At 50.0% G+C, this 19,601-nt stretch overlaps 4 protein-coding genes across 4 annotated transcripts; 3 read left to right on the top strand and 1 right to left on the bottom strand.

The window, feature by feature from the left end:
- Positions 1–44: 44 nt before the first annotated feature.
- FPOAC1_013656 (uncharacterized protein) lies at positions 45–3,859 on the bottom strand (the record flags this gene model as incomplete). Its single annotated transcript, XM_044857997.1, has 4 exons — positions 45–1,217; positions 1,265–3,046; positions 3,100–3,240; positions 3,305–3,859. The coding sequence occupies 4 exons, from the start codon at positions 3,857–3,859 to the stop codon at positions 45–47; spliced, it is 3,651 nt and encodes a 1,216-aa protein (XP_044700821.1).
- Positions 3,860–7,396: 3,537 nt separating this feature from the next.
- On the top strand, positions 7,397–9,653 carry FPOAC1_013657 (uncharacterized protein; the record flags this gene model as incomplete). The annotated part of the gene is made up of 3 exons (XM_044857998.1): positions 7,397–7,541; positions 7,587–9,577; positions 9,621–9,653. 3 exons carry the CDS (start codon positions 7,397–7,399, stop codon positions 9,651–9,653), a joined length of 2,169 nt encoding a protein of 722 aa, XP_044700822.1.
- A 4,272-nt stretch (positions 9,654–13,925) lies between these two features.
- Positions 13,926–14,715, top strand: FPOAC1_013658 (uncharacterized protein; the record flags this gene model as incomplete). The annotated part of the gene is made up of 3 exons (XM_044857999.1): positions 13,926–14,179; positions 14,242–14,326; positions 14,377–14,715. The coding sequence occupies 3 exons, from the start codon at positions 13,926–13,928 to the stop codon at positions 14,713–14,715; spliced, it is 678 nt and encodes a 225-aa protein (XP_044700823.1).
- Positions 14,716–15,942: 1,227 nt separating this feature from the next.
- Positions 15,943–18,190, top strand: FPOAC1_013659 (uncharacterized protein; the record flags this gene model as incomplete). The annotated part of the gene is made up of 4 exons (XM_044858000.1): positions 15,943–16,024; positions 16,344–16,437; positions 16,553–17,323; positions 17,440–18,190. The coding sequence occupies 4 exons, from the start codon at positions 15,943–15,945 to the stop codon at positions 18,188–18,190; spliced, it is 1,698 nt and encodes a 565-aa protein (XP_044700824.1).
- Between the last annotated feature and the right edge of the window lie 1,411 nt (positions 18,191–19,601).

Consider the following 19,601-nt stretch of genomic DNA (forward strand, 5'->3'; position numbering starts at 1 on the left):
AAGGGCTGCTTGGAACCAAGAAGATAATTATGCCTGCCCCCGCTTTAAGAGAACTTCATCACTAGCACACGACCTGAATGATAGCCGATAGCGACCGTTGATCTATCAATAGCGGGCCTGCCCCCTCGATAGTCCGGAGGCAGCCAAAGCATCTTCTTTCCATCTTCAACAATCCATTCGCCATCCGCGCTTATACCCCATCCAGAATGGCTAACACGCGGTAATGTTATCTCAGCCGACCGATCATTTATGACAGGCGGCAGAGCCGGGCGATCCAGATTTAGAAGTCCAATATCGGTAGAGAGGAGAGCATTTGACGTTGGATCAAATGAAAGGTGATATAATACTCCCCCAACGTTAAGCGTCTGCTTGCATGCGCCCGTGGCTGCGTCCCAGATCTTGACTGTGTTATCACCTGAGCCAGATGCAAGACGCTGGCCATCTGCCGAGAACACCACCGACAACACCGAACTGCCATGGCCCTCAAGCGTCTGCTTGCATGCGCCCGTGGCTGCGTCCCAGATCTTGACTGTCTTATCATCTGAGCCAGATGCAAGACGCTGGCCATCTGCCGAGAACACCACCGACGTCACCCAATCGCCATGGCCCTCAAGCGTCTGCTCGCATGCGCCCGTGGCTGCGTCCCAGATCTTGACTGTGTTATCATCTGAGCCAGATGCAATACGCTGGCCATCTGCCGAGAACACCACCGACAACACCGAACTGCCATGGCCCTCAAGCGTCTGCTTGCATGCGCCCGTGGCCGCGTCCCAGATCTTGACTGTCTTATCAGCTGAGCCAGATGCAAGACGCTGGCCATCTGCCGAGAACACCACCGACATCACCCAATTGCCATGGCCCTCAAGCGTCTGCTTGCATGCGCCCGTGGCTGCGTCCCAGATCTTGACTGTCTTATCAGCTGAGCCAGATGCAAGACGCTGGCCATCTGCCGAGAACACCACCGACATCACCGAACTGCCATGGCCCTCGAGCGTCTGCAGGCAAGCGTTCCAATCTGCCTCCATTCTTGGCTTCAACACCATCCAATCCGGCTCCTCCTTCTTAAAGAGCTCTCTGGTGAGACTGCGTTCAGGACTGAACACGAGTGCGGACGCATAAGCCTGTAATGGAGAAATCTCGATGGCGCGAGCATGAGAAAGAATGAATCGGCGCGCATCTCGAAGTAGTTCTGTCAGTTTTTGCGCTCCCGCGATTTTCTATAACCTTGTTAGACGGCTTCCAATATACATCTAGAGCAGCTTACCACTAAAGCCTCGAGCTTGTGTACCGCCTTGGTTCCCTCGGATATGCTTTGTAGCAGACCAAGACATTCCAGCCAATACAAGTACTTCTTCTGGATGAATACATGGACGTTGCCGTTATCCCGTAGAATGTCGTTGACTTCTGCGACATCTGAGTCGTGAAGATGGTCAACCCAGTAGACGCATGAATATCGAATTGGGGATAATGGGTCGGGATTGGTCGGTGAGACCTGATCAATGGAGAATCCTGGCGTGTTGAGACTGTAGATGTTTCGTCGAAGAGTTTCCGACAGGACACCTAGCGACCTCGAGAAGAGGGCATAGTGCTGGTGCGCAATGCCAGAAGGTAGGATTTGCTTTGACGCGTTCTTGAGCAGGAAATCTTTGGCTGATTGATGCACAAAGTAGATGACGCCTTTTCGAAGAGTCAGAAAAGAACCACAGGAATCGATGATTTCTTCCAACTCATCCTGGTCGAGATCTTCGAGCGACTGGGCAAGAGCCTTTAACTCGTCTAGGGTGATGGGTCGGTATACGACCGAAGCAAGAGCGAGGATCTCTCTGCAACGATCTGCATCTTTCGAATCGCTGATATGTTCCACCATTCGCTTATAGAGAGGATCAAGACCTGGGGGGAATGACTTCAATGTGTCGAGTGTATGCCGTTTTCGGACCTTGGGATCTGCTAGCTCTTGACAGACCAAGGCGACCCAGAGAAAGGTGCCATCGGCATTGCCAACCAAGTGACGTTGAACAGCGTCCCCTGTTTCCTTGTCGTATTTCTTAAGACCTGCCAGTCGATTCACCTTGTGTCCGATGTAGGTATTGACAGCCTTGGAGATTGAGTCCTTGTTCAACTCAAGGCGCAGCCTGACTTTCTGCTCCAAATTGTCCAGTTTCTCCTCAATGTCCGGCCAGTTACGGCTAGAGACGATCCACTTGACGCGGGAAGGTTTAGTGATGAAGTCGAGAAGCTGATGGCGATTTGTCTTGCATTCATCGAGGGCATCAACAATCAGGATCGCACCATCCACGCCCGGGTCATTAAGCATGGCCGTGAGGATCTTAGATAAGGCTTCCCAGGCATTCCCATCCTCAAAAAGCTGCTTACCCGCATGGTCGTGCTTCTCCCGAACATGCGAGATGAGCGACGGCTGTTGGTCGACGAGAAGGTAGATCAGGCCACGCAGCACGGCCGTCGCATTGCTCAGTCGTGTCTCGGTGGCCTGGCAGAAGAAGTAGGACAGGTGTTTGCCGGGTTCCTTCTCCAGTTCGTCGATGATGCCGCACAGCAGCATCGTCTTGCCCTTGCCAGGATCGCCTTTGATCCAGAGCAGCTGGCTTTGTGGATCGTCACGCCATCGCCGAAATTCGTCATTATCAAGAATCCAGCGGTACGAGTCCCTGAGCAGGCCGCCCTTTGTAGCTTCGATGCGCGTCTTGTCGTCGCGAGGGTCGGTCTCGCGCAGGTCTTTCAGACATTGCTTCGCCTCGTCGTCTTGGTGTCTCTTCTCTTGATGTTGCGTTTGCGCTTCAATGGCCAAATGTACGCCTTTGATGGCCGCATGAATGTCTTGGAGCTTCATCTCTATAGCGCTAGCGGTTTTGGCGATTTTCTGCAGTCGTATCTTGCTCTCTTCTGTGTTGTATTGTTCCATGTCTCTTTGCACGGCATCCTCTGCTTCCTTGATCTCGCTGAACTGGCCAGCCCAGTCATCGAGTTTGAGCATATCCCTTCCGATGACGACAGCCGAGTTCCGGTAGTAAATGCAGACGCTCTTCATCTGATAGGAAAGAAGTTTCTCGTAGAGCTGCACGACGTGCTCTCTAGTTGGACTCGCAGTCCCACGGAAGATTGCTCGGCCTTGTTCTCGTCGAGAAGTAGAGACACTAAGTTCCAGTACCACTCTATTCTTGACAGGACGTAGGCGATGCCTTTGCGGTTTGCGCGTGCCTCGGTGACGGGGTTCGAAAGGATCTATCAACTGTCAGCAAGGGATCATCGACCGTTCTGCGTTCGGTTGGGAAAGCAATTCACACACCTCTAATCCAAGGCAGACGCCGACCCAGGCGACGGCGGCTTCTGGTGCGGCCTTTACCGCGCTGTCCATTATTCCCCTCACCGCTTGTATTGCTTGCAAGCCTTCGTCAATGCCTTGCTTGATGGACGCTTGCTTCTGCGTCCGGCCCAGCCCTGCCTGGATCAACTGCTGCATTTGGCGGCATCTTGGGCCCCAAGCGCTTGCTATTCCATTGTCAGTCGGTTCGGAGGCAACGGAGCTAGGGCCGTCCTCGTGCAGTTTAGAACCCAAGATCTTCTCGTACGCCCCGACTAGTTTGGGCTCGCTCGCTTTGAGCCCATCGTAGGCCTTATTCCAAAGCCGCTCTTGTAGACTCGTCAGCGAGGAGGTGTCGGAATCCGTCGAGATATGCGGAGAGGGCGTTGGCTGAGATGTCGGTCGAGCAGCTAGTTGGGATGAAGGTCGAGATGGTGTTGGCGAAAGTGTTTGTGGCGAAGGAGTCGAGGATTCCCGGTGAGAGGCCTGCAACCACTTCCTGCCCTTGGATTTCACTTTCCCAAACAATGCAGGCGCCATCTTCACCGAAGGGCCGCCTTGTCCTTGTTGTGCGATATGATGGTATCAGCGAGATGACTTCTCCGATCGATGAGTCGGGACGGCGACGAGATGGGACAGCGCAGCATCCTTGAGGGATTTGTGTGTGGGGAGGCCTCAGCACCTGAAAAGAACCCCTGTAGCTAGGCGCAGGTTGTGAGGCCAATAGGGCTGTTGAGCGATGGAGTATGCAGCTGCACCAGTTCAATCGCAGGGCTGTGCTGGGTTGGGAGTGGAAAGTGCAAAGCCAAGCAGGTGAAGAGAGGCAAGAACAGGCGGGCATGATTTGATTCGGCGCTGGCCTCTGACACCAGAGTTAAAGATACTTCTTGAAGATGAGCGAACCTAGGCACAGTGTCGTGAGTTTGGCGGATAAGTCGATAATGGCGATGCCACTTTCCTGCCGCATGGGCCTGTGGTAAAAGACGATATTTTGACGAGCAAAGAAAGCTGGTTCGAAGGTGGGTGTGAAGGGGGGAGAGAGGGGTCCGTCAACAGGTACCACGATGGATGCCTAACGAAGCTGTGGCGTGGCGGAGTCGCGCTTGGCCTCCTGCCAAGAACACAAACGCGCTTTGTGCATCTCGTAATGATTGGTCCATCAAAGCCCTTGTATCCCCATAAAACATGAGACGGCGTCTTTTGCTCCCACAACCGTTGTGATTGGGTACACTTCCTTCATTGTTATGAGCGCGATCTTGATGATGCGCTGTCATCTCTGAGTTTCTGATCTCTGACGCTCGCATGCACTCCTGCATGGAAGCGATGTGATTTCCGAGCGCAAGAGCACGATAAGAGCCGGAGGAGAGCGGCTGCCGTAATGGACGAACGCGTAATGATATTGGCCAAGAGAAAAAGTTCACTAAGCGAAAGGTGCCAACCAAATGTGGATCTCGGACGATGTGCGATGGCGTATTGTCGACCACCTAAGCCCCACCGCTTATGCATTTGTGGATCTCCTTACACTTGGTGAGCCAACTCCTGCCTCACTCTTCATCACTGAGTCAACACTTCATGGGCTCATTATTCTGAGTAATAAAGTTTTGTAGCGCATATAACCTCACGTTTGATCAATACTTTGACCTATTTCTACATACCAAAGTCTCTAGAGCGCTTCAGTATATAGGCTATGCAGCCAATGCAAACCATCATGGAGCCGACTCTTCTCGCGCTCAACAATTCAGTATCATTCGAGCAGGGCCACTCACCTAAATCTGTAAGGATATGATTTGAAGAGAGGTATCGATTCTTGCGTTATTCGAGTTCTATCGCAATGAAGTCTAGTAGGGGAGATCTTGCTAACGTGCACGGTTGGGAAATTGCAATCAGAATGAAGAATAAGTGGGGGCATAATAATCTTGCCCGAATGTAGCAGAACCGGCGGCTAATAGGCGGACGGGTGCCCGTCCTTCTAAAATTGGACGGGTCCCGTCCCAGTTTCCATATATGGTATAGTTTGCTCCGCTATCGGACCGCCAGCATCGTCACCCTTACACTTGCAAGATCCAGTTCCAGATTCAACGCGGCTGAGATACGATGATCCACGAGCAATCCACCAGGGATACGTCACGTCAAGAGATGATTGGTAACCGCCAGTATAGGAAAGCAATGGGCCTGCCTTTAGCATATCCAAAAGCAATCTACAGCTGGTGTCTTGATTATAAGCAGATGGGGAGGTGCTGTGCAACCCCAACGAGCCTAAGAGAATGTACCAAAGAAGAGATGGTGGCTTATTCAGACTAGGACAAAGCAGAGCCTGATCGCATCGAAGCACAAGTAGCTCGAGTGACCGAGAACGGGCGACTGTTCACAAGCAGAAGAGGCATCGGTGAGCTTTGGGAAATAGCCTAGCAAGACATCGATGAACAAGAAGCCTTGTACTCGGCCATCGAAGAGGAAAAAAGTTGTATTGTGGTACAGCTCTAGCTCTAGTAGAGTTTGGAGTAAATTTGGAACTCAGATATGTCGTGGCTATTCACCTCAAGCCAATGATTTGTTGGAATAGCTGGTAAATGGGACTCGTCAAACTACTTGAGGCAGTGGAACAAGGCGTGAGGTAATCCGATAGCGGAAAAAATTATACCAAAAATGGAGACTGGGACGGGACCCGTCCGCCTATTAGCCGCCAGCAGAACCTCGCTACATGCACGGGCCAAATTCTGAGTAATTTGGCACAGCGAGCCTTTGTTACAGTAGTAGTAGTACGCTGTGAAGTCCTCCCGAGAGACGAGCAAAACGCATACATGGCCGAGCTGGAAGCGATAGCAATGGTCCTGAGGTGCATGCCCGATGGGCTCCGACACCGAGAGGTGATCATTGCAACAAGAAACCGGTCGGCGCTACAAGCGATTATGAAACCTCGGCAACAGTCAGGACAAGGCACCATCCGGGAGATCTACAAACATGCCGAACGAGTTGGAAAGGGTGGAAACACCATCACGATGCGTTGGGTATCGCCCACGAATGACTCTTTCACACTGGGAGCAAAAGCAAAGACCGAAGCGCGAAAAGCCACAGATAGCGGATACAGAGCAACGAAACCGCTGTACCAGGCCCGATCGACCCGACTGAGAGTACTACTAGCACAACGTCGGCAGCACATGGTGCTACCCGAGAGCGTAGGCAGCTATTCGAAGCAGCTCGATAAGGCGCTCTAGCGCTGCCCGGCAAGCACACGCGCGCACTATATGACGCCCCGAAGAGACGCGGATCCGACATCCTGGTGCAACTACGAACGGGAATGGCACGGGTCAACAGGTATCTGCACAGGATAGGCGCAGCAGAGACAGATACGTGCGATTGCGGCCAGGAAGAAGAAACGGTGGACCATTTCCTCTTCCGATGTCCACGGTGGGATGAGCAACGAGAACACATGCGAAATGTCGACGGGGAAATGATGGGTAATCTATCATTTTTCCTGGGAGGCAAGACGGCGGAAGACGGGCATAAGTGGAGGCCGAACCTGGCAGCAGTGCGAGCAGCGATCAAGTTTGCGAAAAGCACGGGGCGTTTGGATGCTACACGGACATGATAACATACAAGATATACTAACAAACCAAACGATATAATGCAGCAAGAACTAATATAGTACAGCCTCTGGTAGACAGACCAGGCTTCAGCCGCTGAAGATGGGACGCTGAACACTTGGAGAATTTGGCCTTCAAGCAGGCCTGTCGCAGGGACAAGCGAGGCTGGGAAATGTGGCGAGGAGTAGGGATTGTGATGTTTGAGGGTTATAGGGCTAGAAGTCGGAAAAGAATGTAACTAACGAGACTTAATGTTGTGGGCCCTATGAGGCGTATCCTCCCGGGCGGAATAAATTCATTCATTCATTCATTCATCCTTGGGCCGACCAGGTGTTTTTCATGATGACTAAGGATATCGGATTAAAGCCTTCCCGACGGCCGTTCAGCATGATGACTGGTACTGGACGCGAATTGGCGCCGAACCAAATACGCCAAATACTACTAAACGCGACATCTGTTAGTCCTTTCCATCTCCAGTTTTGAGAACAATCCCATGGCAGATCAACCGCGGTCGAAAGTGATCAAGGAAAATCCCATCGGGAAAGGTCTCAACGCCTTCCGTGCTTCGTTCAATTCGATATGTGAAGCCGAGAGCACCTTGTGCCCACCAGACGCGTTGGATCAGCTTGACCAAGAAGGTATAGCAAGCCTTTCTGCAATGTGCTATTCTGACCAACAAACAGATATCCAAAATCTCGTTCTCGATCTTCTCTCCGCCCTACGAAGCCTCCCCGCTGTTCGCCTCCTAAGGTCAAAGACAGGCCACGGCACCCTCCGAAGCGATCTCCTCAGACTCATTTCTGCTGCCGCCTCCGACGACTTCGACTACGACCGTGTCAAACCTCTCCTGAAAGCCGCCCTCGCTAGCGAACCTGATACCCTAATCTGGGACCAAGTCTACGTCGCCGTTGCCGAATCCACCCCGCCTCCCCGACAGATAGCCTCGTCCCTCCAACAGACCCCATGGCTGCGCAATACGAGCAGCTTCGCAAACTCGTCCGAGCACCGCAAATACGTGGACGACGTGCTAAAAGAGGAACTTGGGTCTATGTATGTCGGGCTCCGTCGCTTTCATGACGCATACTTTGGAGGTGTGGCCGGCCTTGACGCAGCCTCGCAGGCGTTCTTTGATCAGTGCGTCGAAGCCAGCGATCCACTCTTTGAGGACGGTTGGAAGGGATGGCCTGAGGACGCGAAACAGGACGACGTGCTGAGCTGGTTTGCCGACTTCAGCGACAAGCTAACAGAATTCGTAGACAGCCACGGGTCAATCTCGACGCATCAACATCGACGACGGCCTCTTGCCCAGCCCAATAAGCCAATACAAGGTTCTACAGGAGAGCGCAAGTTGGACGTCGGTTTTGTCAAGGATACGAGTGCTGGGAAAGACTCGCGGTGCCACTGGTCGCAGATCTTGGTGCCTGGAGAGCTGAAGAGCAACCCGTCCGCCGACAAGGCCTCGATGGCGTGGCTTGATCTGGGGAGGTACGCGAGGGAGGTGCTGGCTGCGCAGAACGACCGTCGCTTCGTTTTGGGCTTTACCATCTGCGGGTCCCTCATGAGGGTATGGGCATTTGACCGGCTCGGGGGCATCGCATCGGAGCAGTTCGACATTAACAAAGATGGGCGTCAGTTTGTGTCCACGATCCTTGGCTTTCTCTGGATGAACGAGGAGCAGCTAGGGTTCGACCCGACAATCATGACGGCAAACGGGGAGCGATTCATCGAGGTCGATCGGAATGGTTCGACCGAGCGGATCATCATCGACGAGGTGATGCAGCGGGCGCCTTGCATAGCTGGTCGAGCGACGACATGTTGGAAAGCCCATCCCGAAGGACGGCCGGAGATGCTGCTTGTCATTAAGGATTCGTGGCAATATCCGGAACGAGATGAAGAAGGCGAACTACTACGTGAGGCGACTGACAAGGGTGTCGTTAACGTAGCCCGGTACTATCACCACGAGACGGTACAGATTGACGGGGCAGATGATGACATCCGGAATAATGTTCGGAGAGGGCTGGATATTACGCAAGCTGCGAACTACCGTCCGGAACGACCAACCCGGCAGAACAACGTCGTATCTGGCACATTGAGAGAGGGTCGCGGCAGCGCCAGTGCCAGCAGAAAGCGGTCATCTAGCCAAGCTGGCGCTCCTCTTCCTTCTAGCAAGCGATCTTGTTCCGTGTCTTCAGCGAGGGTTACCAGTTCATTACCAAATCGTGTACATCGGCGTGTCATTCTCCGAGACTACGGGATGCCTATCTACAAGGCGAGCTCCCGGTCGGCTCTGCTTGCTGCATTCGAGTGCTGCATCGAGGGACACGAGTCTTTGCACAAGGCAGGGTTGCTTCATAGAGACATCTCGATCAACAATCTTATGATCAACGAAGATGATGATAACCCTTCGTGGCCTTCTTTCTTGATTGACCTTGATTTGGCCATCAAAGAGTCGCGAGAGGCTGCCTCGGGAGCAAAGGGGAAGACTGGAACACGGGCTTTCATGGCAATCGGGGCGCTACTAGGTGAGCAGCATTCTTTCATGCATGATTTAGAGTCATTCTTCTGGGTGCTATTCTGGATATGCATCCACTACGACGGGCAGGGCAAAGTGACTGGACCAACTGAATTTGAAAGCTGGAATTATGAGAGTGACAACAAGCTGGTGCGATCAAAGGTTGGTACCATAGGCGATGAAAGTATATTTCTCAAGATTGCAGAGGAGAGCTTCAGTCCGCACTACCAGCTATTGATCCCATGTGTCAATAGACTGAGGAGAAAAGTATTTCCCAACGGTGAGAGGTGGAAAACTGACGATTTGGACCTGTATTTTAGAATGAAACTGGTATTGCAGGCAGCACGGGAGACAGAGGAATCAAGGTTACATTGAGCGATTTCGAATCGTACGACAGCAGGTGCAGGGTTTTCATACGGAGATTAGAATGACTGAGAAGCGAAGTGCCATTCATGTTGGCTGAGTCTTGTTGAACAAGTGCTGGAGTATCACGTGCAAGCAGCGATGCTTAAGATTACGCGCCAAAATGGCGAACCCTTCAAGGGGCAGATTTTAACGGAACACGAGATCAATACATTAATTTCCATCAATGAACCAAAAACACGTAATGTCTAACAGCTGGACGGTTATTTGTAACCTACCCTGTAGAAAGCAAGGTTAAATCGTAGTCGTTTCTCCCGATAAGTGAATCACCTAACGCATTCGCGACACGGCCGATCTTAGCGTCTGGGTAGTGGCCAGGATACACTCGTACAACTTTTATTATCCTCTCCACTGCAAGAGGATGAGCCGGTGTTACAAGTGATGTGCGACACATTCGATCGATTGGCTGATCACGCTAAGGCAGCAGCAGTACCAAGTATAGTCGGACTGGCCGCGCTGTATCAGATTGAGCGGAAGGAGATCCACATCAAGCCTAGGAACTATTAAGAGGCGATTAGCCGGATATCGCCCACCAAAATGGGGAATTTCGCTTAAAATTTGGACTTGATTCGAGTAACGTTAACTCGAGCTACTGATTGGTTGAAAATAACCACAACACAGTTAAACCTGGGGGTCGTAAATGTTACCATCCACAACCCCTCTTTCGCCACCACCCCTCTTTCGCCAGGCAAAATAAAAAAAGTTCCACCAAAACTCATCAACTTCACTTACACGAAAGTCAGCCTAAATATATAGCTACTCAAGAGAAATTACCTCTATTGATCATAAAAATGATTGGATGTGATGATTCTGACCTTATAAGGCTGTGCAGGGTACGTGATCTATGCGTGCTGTGCTATGGAAATGTCGTTAGTTTGATCGCCAAATTCCTCACCGCTCTTTGCCTTGTTTTTTGGTCTTTGTCTTTGACAACGACATGAAAATGCTTAGGTCAAGACTTCGATGGAAATACACAGAGGACGACGTGGCAGAGGCCATATTGGACGTTACTGACAATGGCTTTTCACCCCCTCAAGCCGCTCATAGACGGGGAGTGCCCCGAAGGACTCTAATCGACAGACTTCACGGCCGCGGGGCCGTGAAAGAGCAGATCCACCCTCATCGACGGTTGTCCAAGAGACAAGAGGATAGGCTGGCTTTCTGGATTCTCCGCCAGGAGTCCTTGGGCTATGCTCCGTCCCATAGTCAAATCCGCGCTTGTGTCATGGGCTTGTTGAGACAGCAGGGCGAACATCCCAACTTGGGACGCAACTGGGTGATCAAGTTTATCAATCGCCGCGCAGATCTAAAGACCAAGATGGGTAGACGTCAAGAAGCTAAAAGGTTCGACTCTTTTATCCCTAAAGCGGTTCATTGGTACTTTGATATCCGGGATGGCCAGTATGGCTGGATCAAGCCTGAAAACACCGTCAACGTTGATGAAGGGGGTATTATGACTGGTTTCGGCAAGTATTCACCTCTACTACTTGTCTGTGCTTGCATTTTGACTGACTAATTCTCTTCATTCAGGCCTAGATAGCTTAGTTGTTGGAAGCGCGGACCCGAAGCGCAAGGTGTTTCTCAAAGGACCACAAACTCGAAATTGGACTTCATTCATCGAAGCTGTCACTGCTGACGGCCGCGCTTTAGTTCCTGGCATAATCTTCAAGGGAAAAGAACTGCAGAAACAATGGTTTCTTGAGGAGTTCAAGCAGATAGCAGACTGGTATTACATAACATCGCCCAACGGGTGGACTGATGACCACATAGGCATTGAATGGCTTGAAAGAGTTTATCTACCCCAGACTACACCTGCTGACGAGTCAGACGCTAGACTGATCATTTTAGATGGTCATGGAAGCCATGCAACAGTATGTTCTCCATTTTCCCCACCTCAAGATTAGTGCTGAGTGATGGAAGGATGAATGGATGGCTACGTGCTTTATGAACAACGTTTATTGCTGCTATCTACCAGCACACTGCTCTCATGGACTCCAGCCACTGGACAATGGAGTATTCAACGCATTGAAGGCTGCATATCGACGAGAGTTGGAAAGGTTCGCTTCGTTGACTGATTCCGCTCCGATGGACAAGGTCAATTTCATCAGGGCCTACGCCAAAGCTCGCCGAGTTGGAATGACTAAGAAGAACATACTGTCAGGCTGGAGGGTCACTGGAAACTGGCCAATTTCACGTGCGAAAGCGTTACGGCACCCTGAAATCCAACAAGATAGGCCAAACGGCAGCCCAAGAGTGACTCCTGAACCCAGGCCGTATCTTGGCTCGGACGATACGCCACAGACGAGCCGTCAAATTCGTGATCTTGGGTTGAACAAGACACCAAAGACGCGGAGACGATACAACGTGATAGCCAAGGGCTTTGAAGCTCACCAGCAGACAGTAGCGGCGCATACGCAGAGGATTGCCAGCCTAGAGGAAGAATTGGCTCGGCTGAAAAGAGGAAAGAAGAGGAAGGCGGTGCCGAATCCTAACAAACGTTTCATGACTCTTGGAGAGACTCTAGCTGGTAAAGAGTCCATACCAGAAGGGGCGACTCGTTATACGCCTATCGGGGTGGAATTTATCTCTTCAAGCGAGCAAGAGTCAGCATCGGAGGCTGGCTCGGTCATAGAAGTCAGAGAGGAAAACATACCCCACCAACCAACCAGGCGGTCGCAGCGGATAGTGAAAAAAACCAGAGTACAATAGATTGATCTACTTATGACTCATTAAATGAATGATTTTACGCATTTCTGTCAATTTGGTCAAATTCTGTGTAAGTGAAGTTGGTGAGTTTTGGTGGAGCTTTTTTTATTTTGCCTGGCGAAAGAGGGGTGGTGGCGAAAGAGGGGTTGTGGATGGTACCCACTAGTCAGGCTGAGCGCAGCCACTTGAGTCACGTTATTTTTACCGCCTGAAACAATTCCTACCTACCTAAATAAGCCTATCCCTAATAAAGATGATGGTCAGGCATAACCTGCCAGTCAGGTCTGCTCAGTGTGACTTGAGGTAAACGTAAGATCGTCCCAACTTGGTCTTTTTCCTGGGATGGTCACCGCTTCTGGCAACGACAAGGACTCCGCACGAGGCAGAACTCAGATAGGTTATGACTTGACCGGATCTTGGTATACTAGCATGTCAATTTTCGCATGGACATGTCTGTGAATAAACAACAAACCATATATACAGTAGTCGCTGCCAGGTACGATGACATCAGATCCACGACGAGTCTTGTTCCGGCCATTGATTTGACGTCGGATATAGCATGCAAAAGGACAACTTCAAAATCTTCATAGTATTTTGGCCGGGAACTGCTGATCTAGTTGCTGGTTACTGGAGCTCAATCACACATCTTCATCATTAGGGGATACTGGGCTATCAAAAACAAGTAAATCTAATAATACGGTGCTCGGCGCTGACATTCTAGATCAGCGTGTTGGGGCATCCAGGAAGAAATAACTTTTTGCCAGTACGAGCCCCGTTAACTGCTGACCATTTAATCCTTGTTATGTGGTCTTGCCTGATGTGTCTATCAATGGTGTGAGTGATTTACATTCGTACAATGTGAAGTTGGGCGCACTCGGTCTGTGCCAACCTTGAACGAGGCGGGATTTGTCAGACATTACGTGTATTCGGTCCATTGATCCAGATTGGTATATTCATGTTGTGTTCTGTTCAACGTTGTGTTCTGTTCAACTCTCCCCTTCAAGGTTCTACCGTTTCGGTGCGTAATCTTAAAGTATCCCTGCTTGCACGTGACACCCCAGCACATGTTCAACAGGATTGTGTCAGTCGCTCCTTAAGCACGCCAGCCCCACTTGACCCCTTTCCAGATCTAGCCTAGTTGAGAGATTTGCTTATTTGCACATAAGTCAGGAGAGCAGGGTAGTTATGCATATATATATATATATCCTTGACTTCCAACTTCCAACCAGGGTGGCAATCAACATATGTATCTGGCTTTATCCTGGCGTCTCAATATTCCGAGCAATCAGATCCTATCTTTCATTCTATGAACAACATTACAAAATGCTTACCTACTACCTTCGAATTTTGGGGACCAGAATCCAACCAGCAACTTTATTATATGGATTCGATCAGCTCTTTCGGTGAGGATCTTCCAGGTCAAATTACTACACCAACATGCATCGCTCCTGGTTGGCTTCATGTTCTATCCATGACAGTAGTGGAGTATAAGTCAACCACTTACCAATGGATTCACCAGGATGATCCAATCCAGGAATTTGTTCTTGATGCAGACGTCGGGGAAGGATCTCTTATGAGTCCCCTGGATCATAAGGACATAACGCCCTGCGACTGGAAACGTTTGGGATTCAACAGGTAAGAGCTAGGCTACCACAGTTAAGACTTAGTTGAGATGAATGCTGACCAGTCAAACTCAGTTCTCACTTATCGCTATCCCCGAATAAACAGGAACTTGTCCTAGAAGCCCCTTTGGTCACATCCGGACACCGCGAAGAGACCGATGTTTGTCTTCAAAGACTCGCTTCTAACGCTACTCCTGATGGTACGAAAAGAGGTCGACCGTGGAAGAAGGCGAACAAACCGGAGATTTAAAAAGACGTAGGCTCGATTCGACATACTCCAAGCAAGAAGACGTCAAGCTCCCCTCTAGTTCGAACTCTCAAAGCGGACATAAGGATGACTGCAGAAAGAGCGTGGTTAATGATAGTTCATCGCCTTCACGACTCGAAGTGGATGGGAAAGATAAGGAGAGAAAGACTCTTGAGCAGGGAAATGCTGTCTATGCTATACATGAAGTGCGCAATAGGAGTCCTACGGGCTTGGAGACAGCCGATGATGTACTCGGTTCGAAGAAGGATAGAATATTAGCAACGGAACTTGGCTTTTTTTGAGTTAGACGTGGAACGATCTTCAGCATACTCGATGTCTTATGGCGCAATAATATCAACCCTGACTTTGTAGGACTTCGAAAGGAACAACGGCGCAATACGTCGACGTCCGTCCTGCACTTGCCTGTCTTTCAACGTCGATCTATTTTATTTGCTGGAAATTGACTTTATAAGAACTTAAACCTAGACCTCTTCCTTAGTTGTTGGGAGGCACTGATGTCTTCCTGTCTTGAGGATGTAACACTATAGTCCGTACCTTCAAGACCCCTTTAGCAAAAAGCGGTTTTTGGCACTGGACTGTATAGGTTGATATAACAAATTCAAAATTCATATAAAAATATCTCTAACTTTGAAACTGCAGGATAAAAAGATTTCCTATGCTGTGCACTATTTCGCAAGTATTCTTTAAATGGCTTCAAAACTGTAGGTAGAAGTTTATCCTTTTTCGGTGATGATCTGGGAATGTGGAGTGACTTCTTTTCCGTCCATGACTGGAAGATGGCAATGCTCAGGCACATAGCGAGGATAAATCCAGCCCAACCAAAGCACAACATGTACGAATATTGCTAAGGCCCACGAGGCGATGAGCAAAGGCCACAATTGACATTGGAACTGGTGGGATGTTATAAACGCATATGCTGTGCTTGAAGCAAGGAAAAGAGGTAAAGGTGACTCCATCAACAGTTCGGTCATAGTGAACGGACATACACGAGGCTGACTGGAAACGGTGAGGAGGTATAAATGTAAGGGAATGCCGGGGATGCTTACTTGTGACGTGGGTGATGGTCGATCTTGAACTTCGAGAAGGATTCGCTTTACATGACAATAGATGATATAGAAGTGAACTAGGCTACTGAAAATTACGATTTTCGAACGACATATTATCTTTCTTTCCCAAAGCAACGTTTCCTTTGACAATTTGACGCTTGGCAGCAGTGTGGCGTTTTTGACGTCTCCGTTACCAGCCCCCATTGGCCTAATTTCACTTCTTCCTGCAGTTCCACCAGTGCTTAGGAGGACATAGGGCAACGGCAACGGCATCAGCATGGACTATAGTTCACTTTGCGATACAATTGGCTGGCTAACATGAATCGCTGAAATGGCCGCATTTGGCTGCTGGTGCGGCCATTCCCTCCCGCATCGAGTAATGCTCCCCTTCCTCATTCATTCAGTTACGTATTATTTAAAATAGTCTGGAACTACCAGGTTGGATGCCCCGCTCATCCTAACATGAAATCCAAAAGTGGCCCATTCAACCGCGACCGATTCGACAAATTGGCAACAGTCCTGGGACACCATATCTGCACATCTGGTACGCATGGAACGAGACTACCCGGCCGCAAAAACCACCGTAGTGTTTATTCCACCACTTGAACTTACCATAAGGCTTCGAACTGTTCCTCTTTAGCTCGAACTTGTCACGCACCGGAGTGACCGTTGGTGCGGCGACTACTCTTCCAACACAGCCATGAAGGAGTACTTGAGTTCGCTGTTGAAGCATTCGCTTCCAAGTCCCGATCGTGCGACGATCCATCTTATTTTAATTTTCAGCCCTGTTCTCCTTGTTCTTTCATGTGTCATAGCATTGAGATTGTTTCGGTTCAAAGAGTCTTCTGACAATGATGGCGCAGAGGAAACTGCTCCCGTGTCCTCATGGGGTGTTCAAGCCATGGGGTACCTGCTGTCGTTCACATTACAACCAGAGAACTTCCTGAGATGCCTTACGTATGTTGAAAGCTCCTTCCGCAGGCTTTTCCGGGTCTTTGTCGCTGCTTCCACCTTTACTTTACAGGCTTGACAGTCCTTTCATCCTCACATCGCTGACTACCTTGGCCTTCAGTCAGCAGCTGGAGGGAGCTCCGGCTTATATTCCGTCGATCGATCGGGAGGTATACTTGGCTATGCCTGGCAAGCAGATCGAAGGATTGTTCAGAAGAAGTAGCAGTCTGGTGCCGACGCCTAGTTTGCTTGATGCTCTTTCCATTTTCTTCGGGCTGTCAGGCCGCGATGTCAAAGCTTTCAGCCATGGCCATATATCTGCTTACGAGTCCAACATAGGACTCTACACAACAGACGCGGATGCCTTTCGGCGCTTCATGAAGCATCAAAGGCAAGACTTTGCTGATCATCTTCAAGGACGGAACTTGGTCCCTGTTGTGGAGAGATTCAAGAAGAATTTGGCATCTGAGATTTCCGCAACGACAGAGATCGGGCAGAACTGGGGCCTCGTTCCTGATCTCTTCACTTCCTTGTCAAATCTGATTCTTACGGCAAATATGGAGGCTCTGTACGGAGAACACCTGCTTAAAACTTGTCCAACTTTTCTTCGCGACTTCTGGGCCTTCTACAAAGCATTCCCGAACATCTCTAAAGGTCTACCCCGATGGATGATGCCATCGTCTTACCGGACCCGTGATGAAATACTGAAAAGCTTCAGCCGTTGGCGCACCTGGTGCTCTGCAAATTTTGACTGGAACAACCACGAGCTTCGCGACGTTGAATACGAGCCTATCTGGGGTACCCAGTACGTCCGTAAGATGATTCAGCGGCACGAGGCTCTCGGGCTCTCCGAAAATGGAGTGACCGTTGTGATTCTGGGTTACTTTTTCATGTACGTTTGTGACTACCACCCCTTTTGTCGGCCTAACTTCAATTGTGCATTTCAGTCAATCATGAGAGACGTGAAATTGGCAAGCCGTTGAGCGACTTTTGGCTTACGCAGTATAGCACGATGGCAACCACCGTCCCCGCTGCTGTGTGGATGATCATGCACATCCTACTCGACGAAGGTGTGCTCCGGCAGGTACGGCACCAGATCGGTCCGGCGTTCCAGTCCACAGGAGCCGGAGAGCGACCGGATATCAAGATGTTGATGAAAGACCCACTCCTCAACTCCATCTACTACGAAACACTTAGGCTACGTGTCACGAGTACTGTTGGTCGAACATCCATCGACGAAGGGTTGAATCTCGCTGGAGGCTGGAACGTCAAGGCTGGCGTGCCCATCATGTGTACTGGCTCACTTGCGGGACTGGACGAATCCTTTTGGAACACCGGCCAGCACCTGTCCGCTGACCAGCCTCCGCATCCTCTGAAAACCTTCTGGGCTGAGCGGTTCCTCGATCGTCCAGGCAGCACCAGTGTCAGCGGGCCGATGAAGAAGAAGCGCGTCCAGCCCATACGAGATTGTCCACGTAGGCCAGAAAGAGAGGTGGATTTAGAGCATGCACGTTTCAACGCCTCTGTTGCTGGCTTGCGCGGTCACTTCTTCCCTTTCGGCGGAGGATCATTCCGCTGTCCGGGAGAGACGTTGGCTAAACAGGTTATCTTTGCGTCAGTCGCGATACTGCTGCAAAGTTGTGATTTCAGGCTTCTAGATCCGGAGGGGGCAAAAAAGCTCGAGTCCAGCCACCGGGAACTGCCTTTTGGCCTGCATAGTTTTGATGGCTCTGTTCCGGTCGAGATTCGTAGGTTATAGAGAATAAAAAGGCTTTTTGGCTATATGTTGCGCATATCTACGACGGATTATCGATATTTCTATTGGCAGGGAGTGGTAGACACACCTGATCAGGGTTGGAGACGTTGCTCCAAGTATATTTATCCATGACAGTAAGAGGAAAAGACGTAGCAAGGAGAAGAGAGGTTGGAAGAATGAGAGTCACACAGAGGCGGCTTTGCCGTCCCTAGGTTGCGAGTAACGAAGCAGCATCAGAGTCTTGTAGTAGCCAAACCTATGTAATTTAAAATGGTACCTATACTACAGTGGGGCTGGAATGCGATCCAACAACCTGTATCTGTGTACGAGTTAATGACGAAGCGTCGAACTGGCCTTTGGAAACTCGGATATCTTTGATTACTCAGATACTTCTGGACCTTTCTCGGTACTCCGTTGAACGACATGCATTCCCATCCACCTGAACGTCAGATTTGGTATCTAACGCTCCATATACAGGTCCAGCTATGCCGTCAGATCCAATCACAGAATCATCATTCAGCTGTCTGGTCGTCCGAGCGAGCGATCCAACGTTGAATGTGTCATTACATAAATCGTCAATCGATAAGTATCTGTCAGCTTTATAGTTGCTGCTTGAGAAGGTTTGTACAACAGGACAATGCACTGGTCCATAATGGTCCGCTAGGCGTGAACTATCAGGGCAGAGATTTGGCGATAAGGCGCATCTGGGGCAACGTAACGGCTCGTTGGACCATGCAATCTGTTCTTTTCCTAGTGGACTTTCACGTTGAACGTAAGAATCGTGTAGCTTCCATTGTGACCGTGCCAAAATATCACAGTCCAGACAGTACGAAGGCCAGTAGGGAATTAGGTGTGGACGTGTTCCTAACGACATGGAACAGTCTATGAAACAGCTTATGAGCTTTGTTCTTGAATTGGAACCATTCCAGGACAATGGTGGAGCTCTTATAGCGTCGCAGCTCAGGGCCTCGAGTAAATCACCCGTTTTAGGCCATCCCCTTGGCTGCTAGTATTTTATTTTCTCGTCCAGTTCGGGTGCTTCTCCTGTGCAGACATATTTTGGACAGACCAGGGCTGTTAGGCTCAAAGCAAGCCTTGGAAGCTAGTGTCTGACCGGGCATTGTATGTGGACAGTGGCCATCACATTACAGTACTTCTCTAGAAGAAAGCCGTACCTGGTTCTCCCTGTTCACCTTGATCACGAACTAAGTAAATTCATCATTCAATGCTCATGTACAGTAACACGACAGACATATACCCTCACTATACAGCATAGCTTGAAGCCCACAATAAGACTTTTAAAGAGTATGGATGGATGTAAGCTGTTATTCCAACAATGCCTCGCGCCACATCTAATCTATCAACCACCATTGGAGCAGCCTCCTTTCTACTTTTCCAAATACCAACGTTTATG

The sequence above is a fragment of the Fusarium poae genome (genome assembly GCF_019609905.1).
Source record: "Fusarium poae strain DAOMC 252244 chromosome Unknown contig_3, whole genome shotgun sequence".
Taxonomy (NCBI): domain Eukaryota; kingdom Fungi; phylum Ascomycota; class Sordariomycetes; order Hypocreales; family Nectriaceae; genus Fusarium; species Fusarium poae.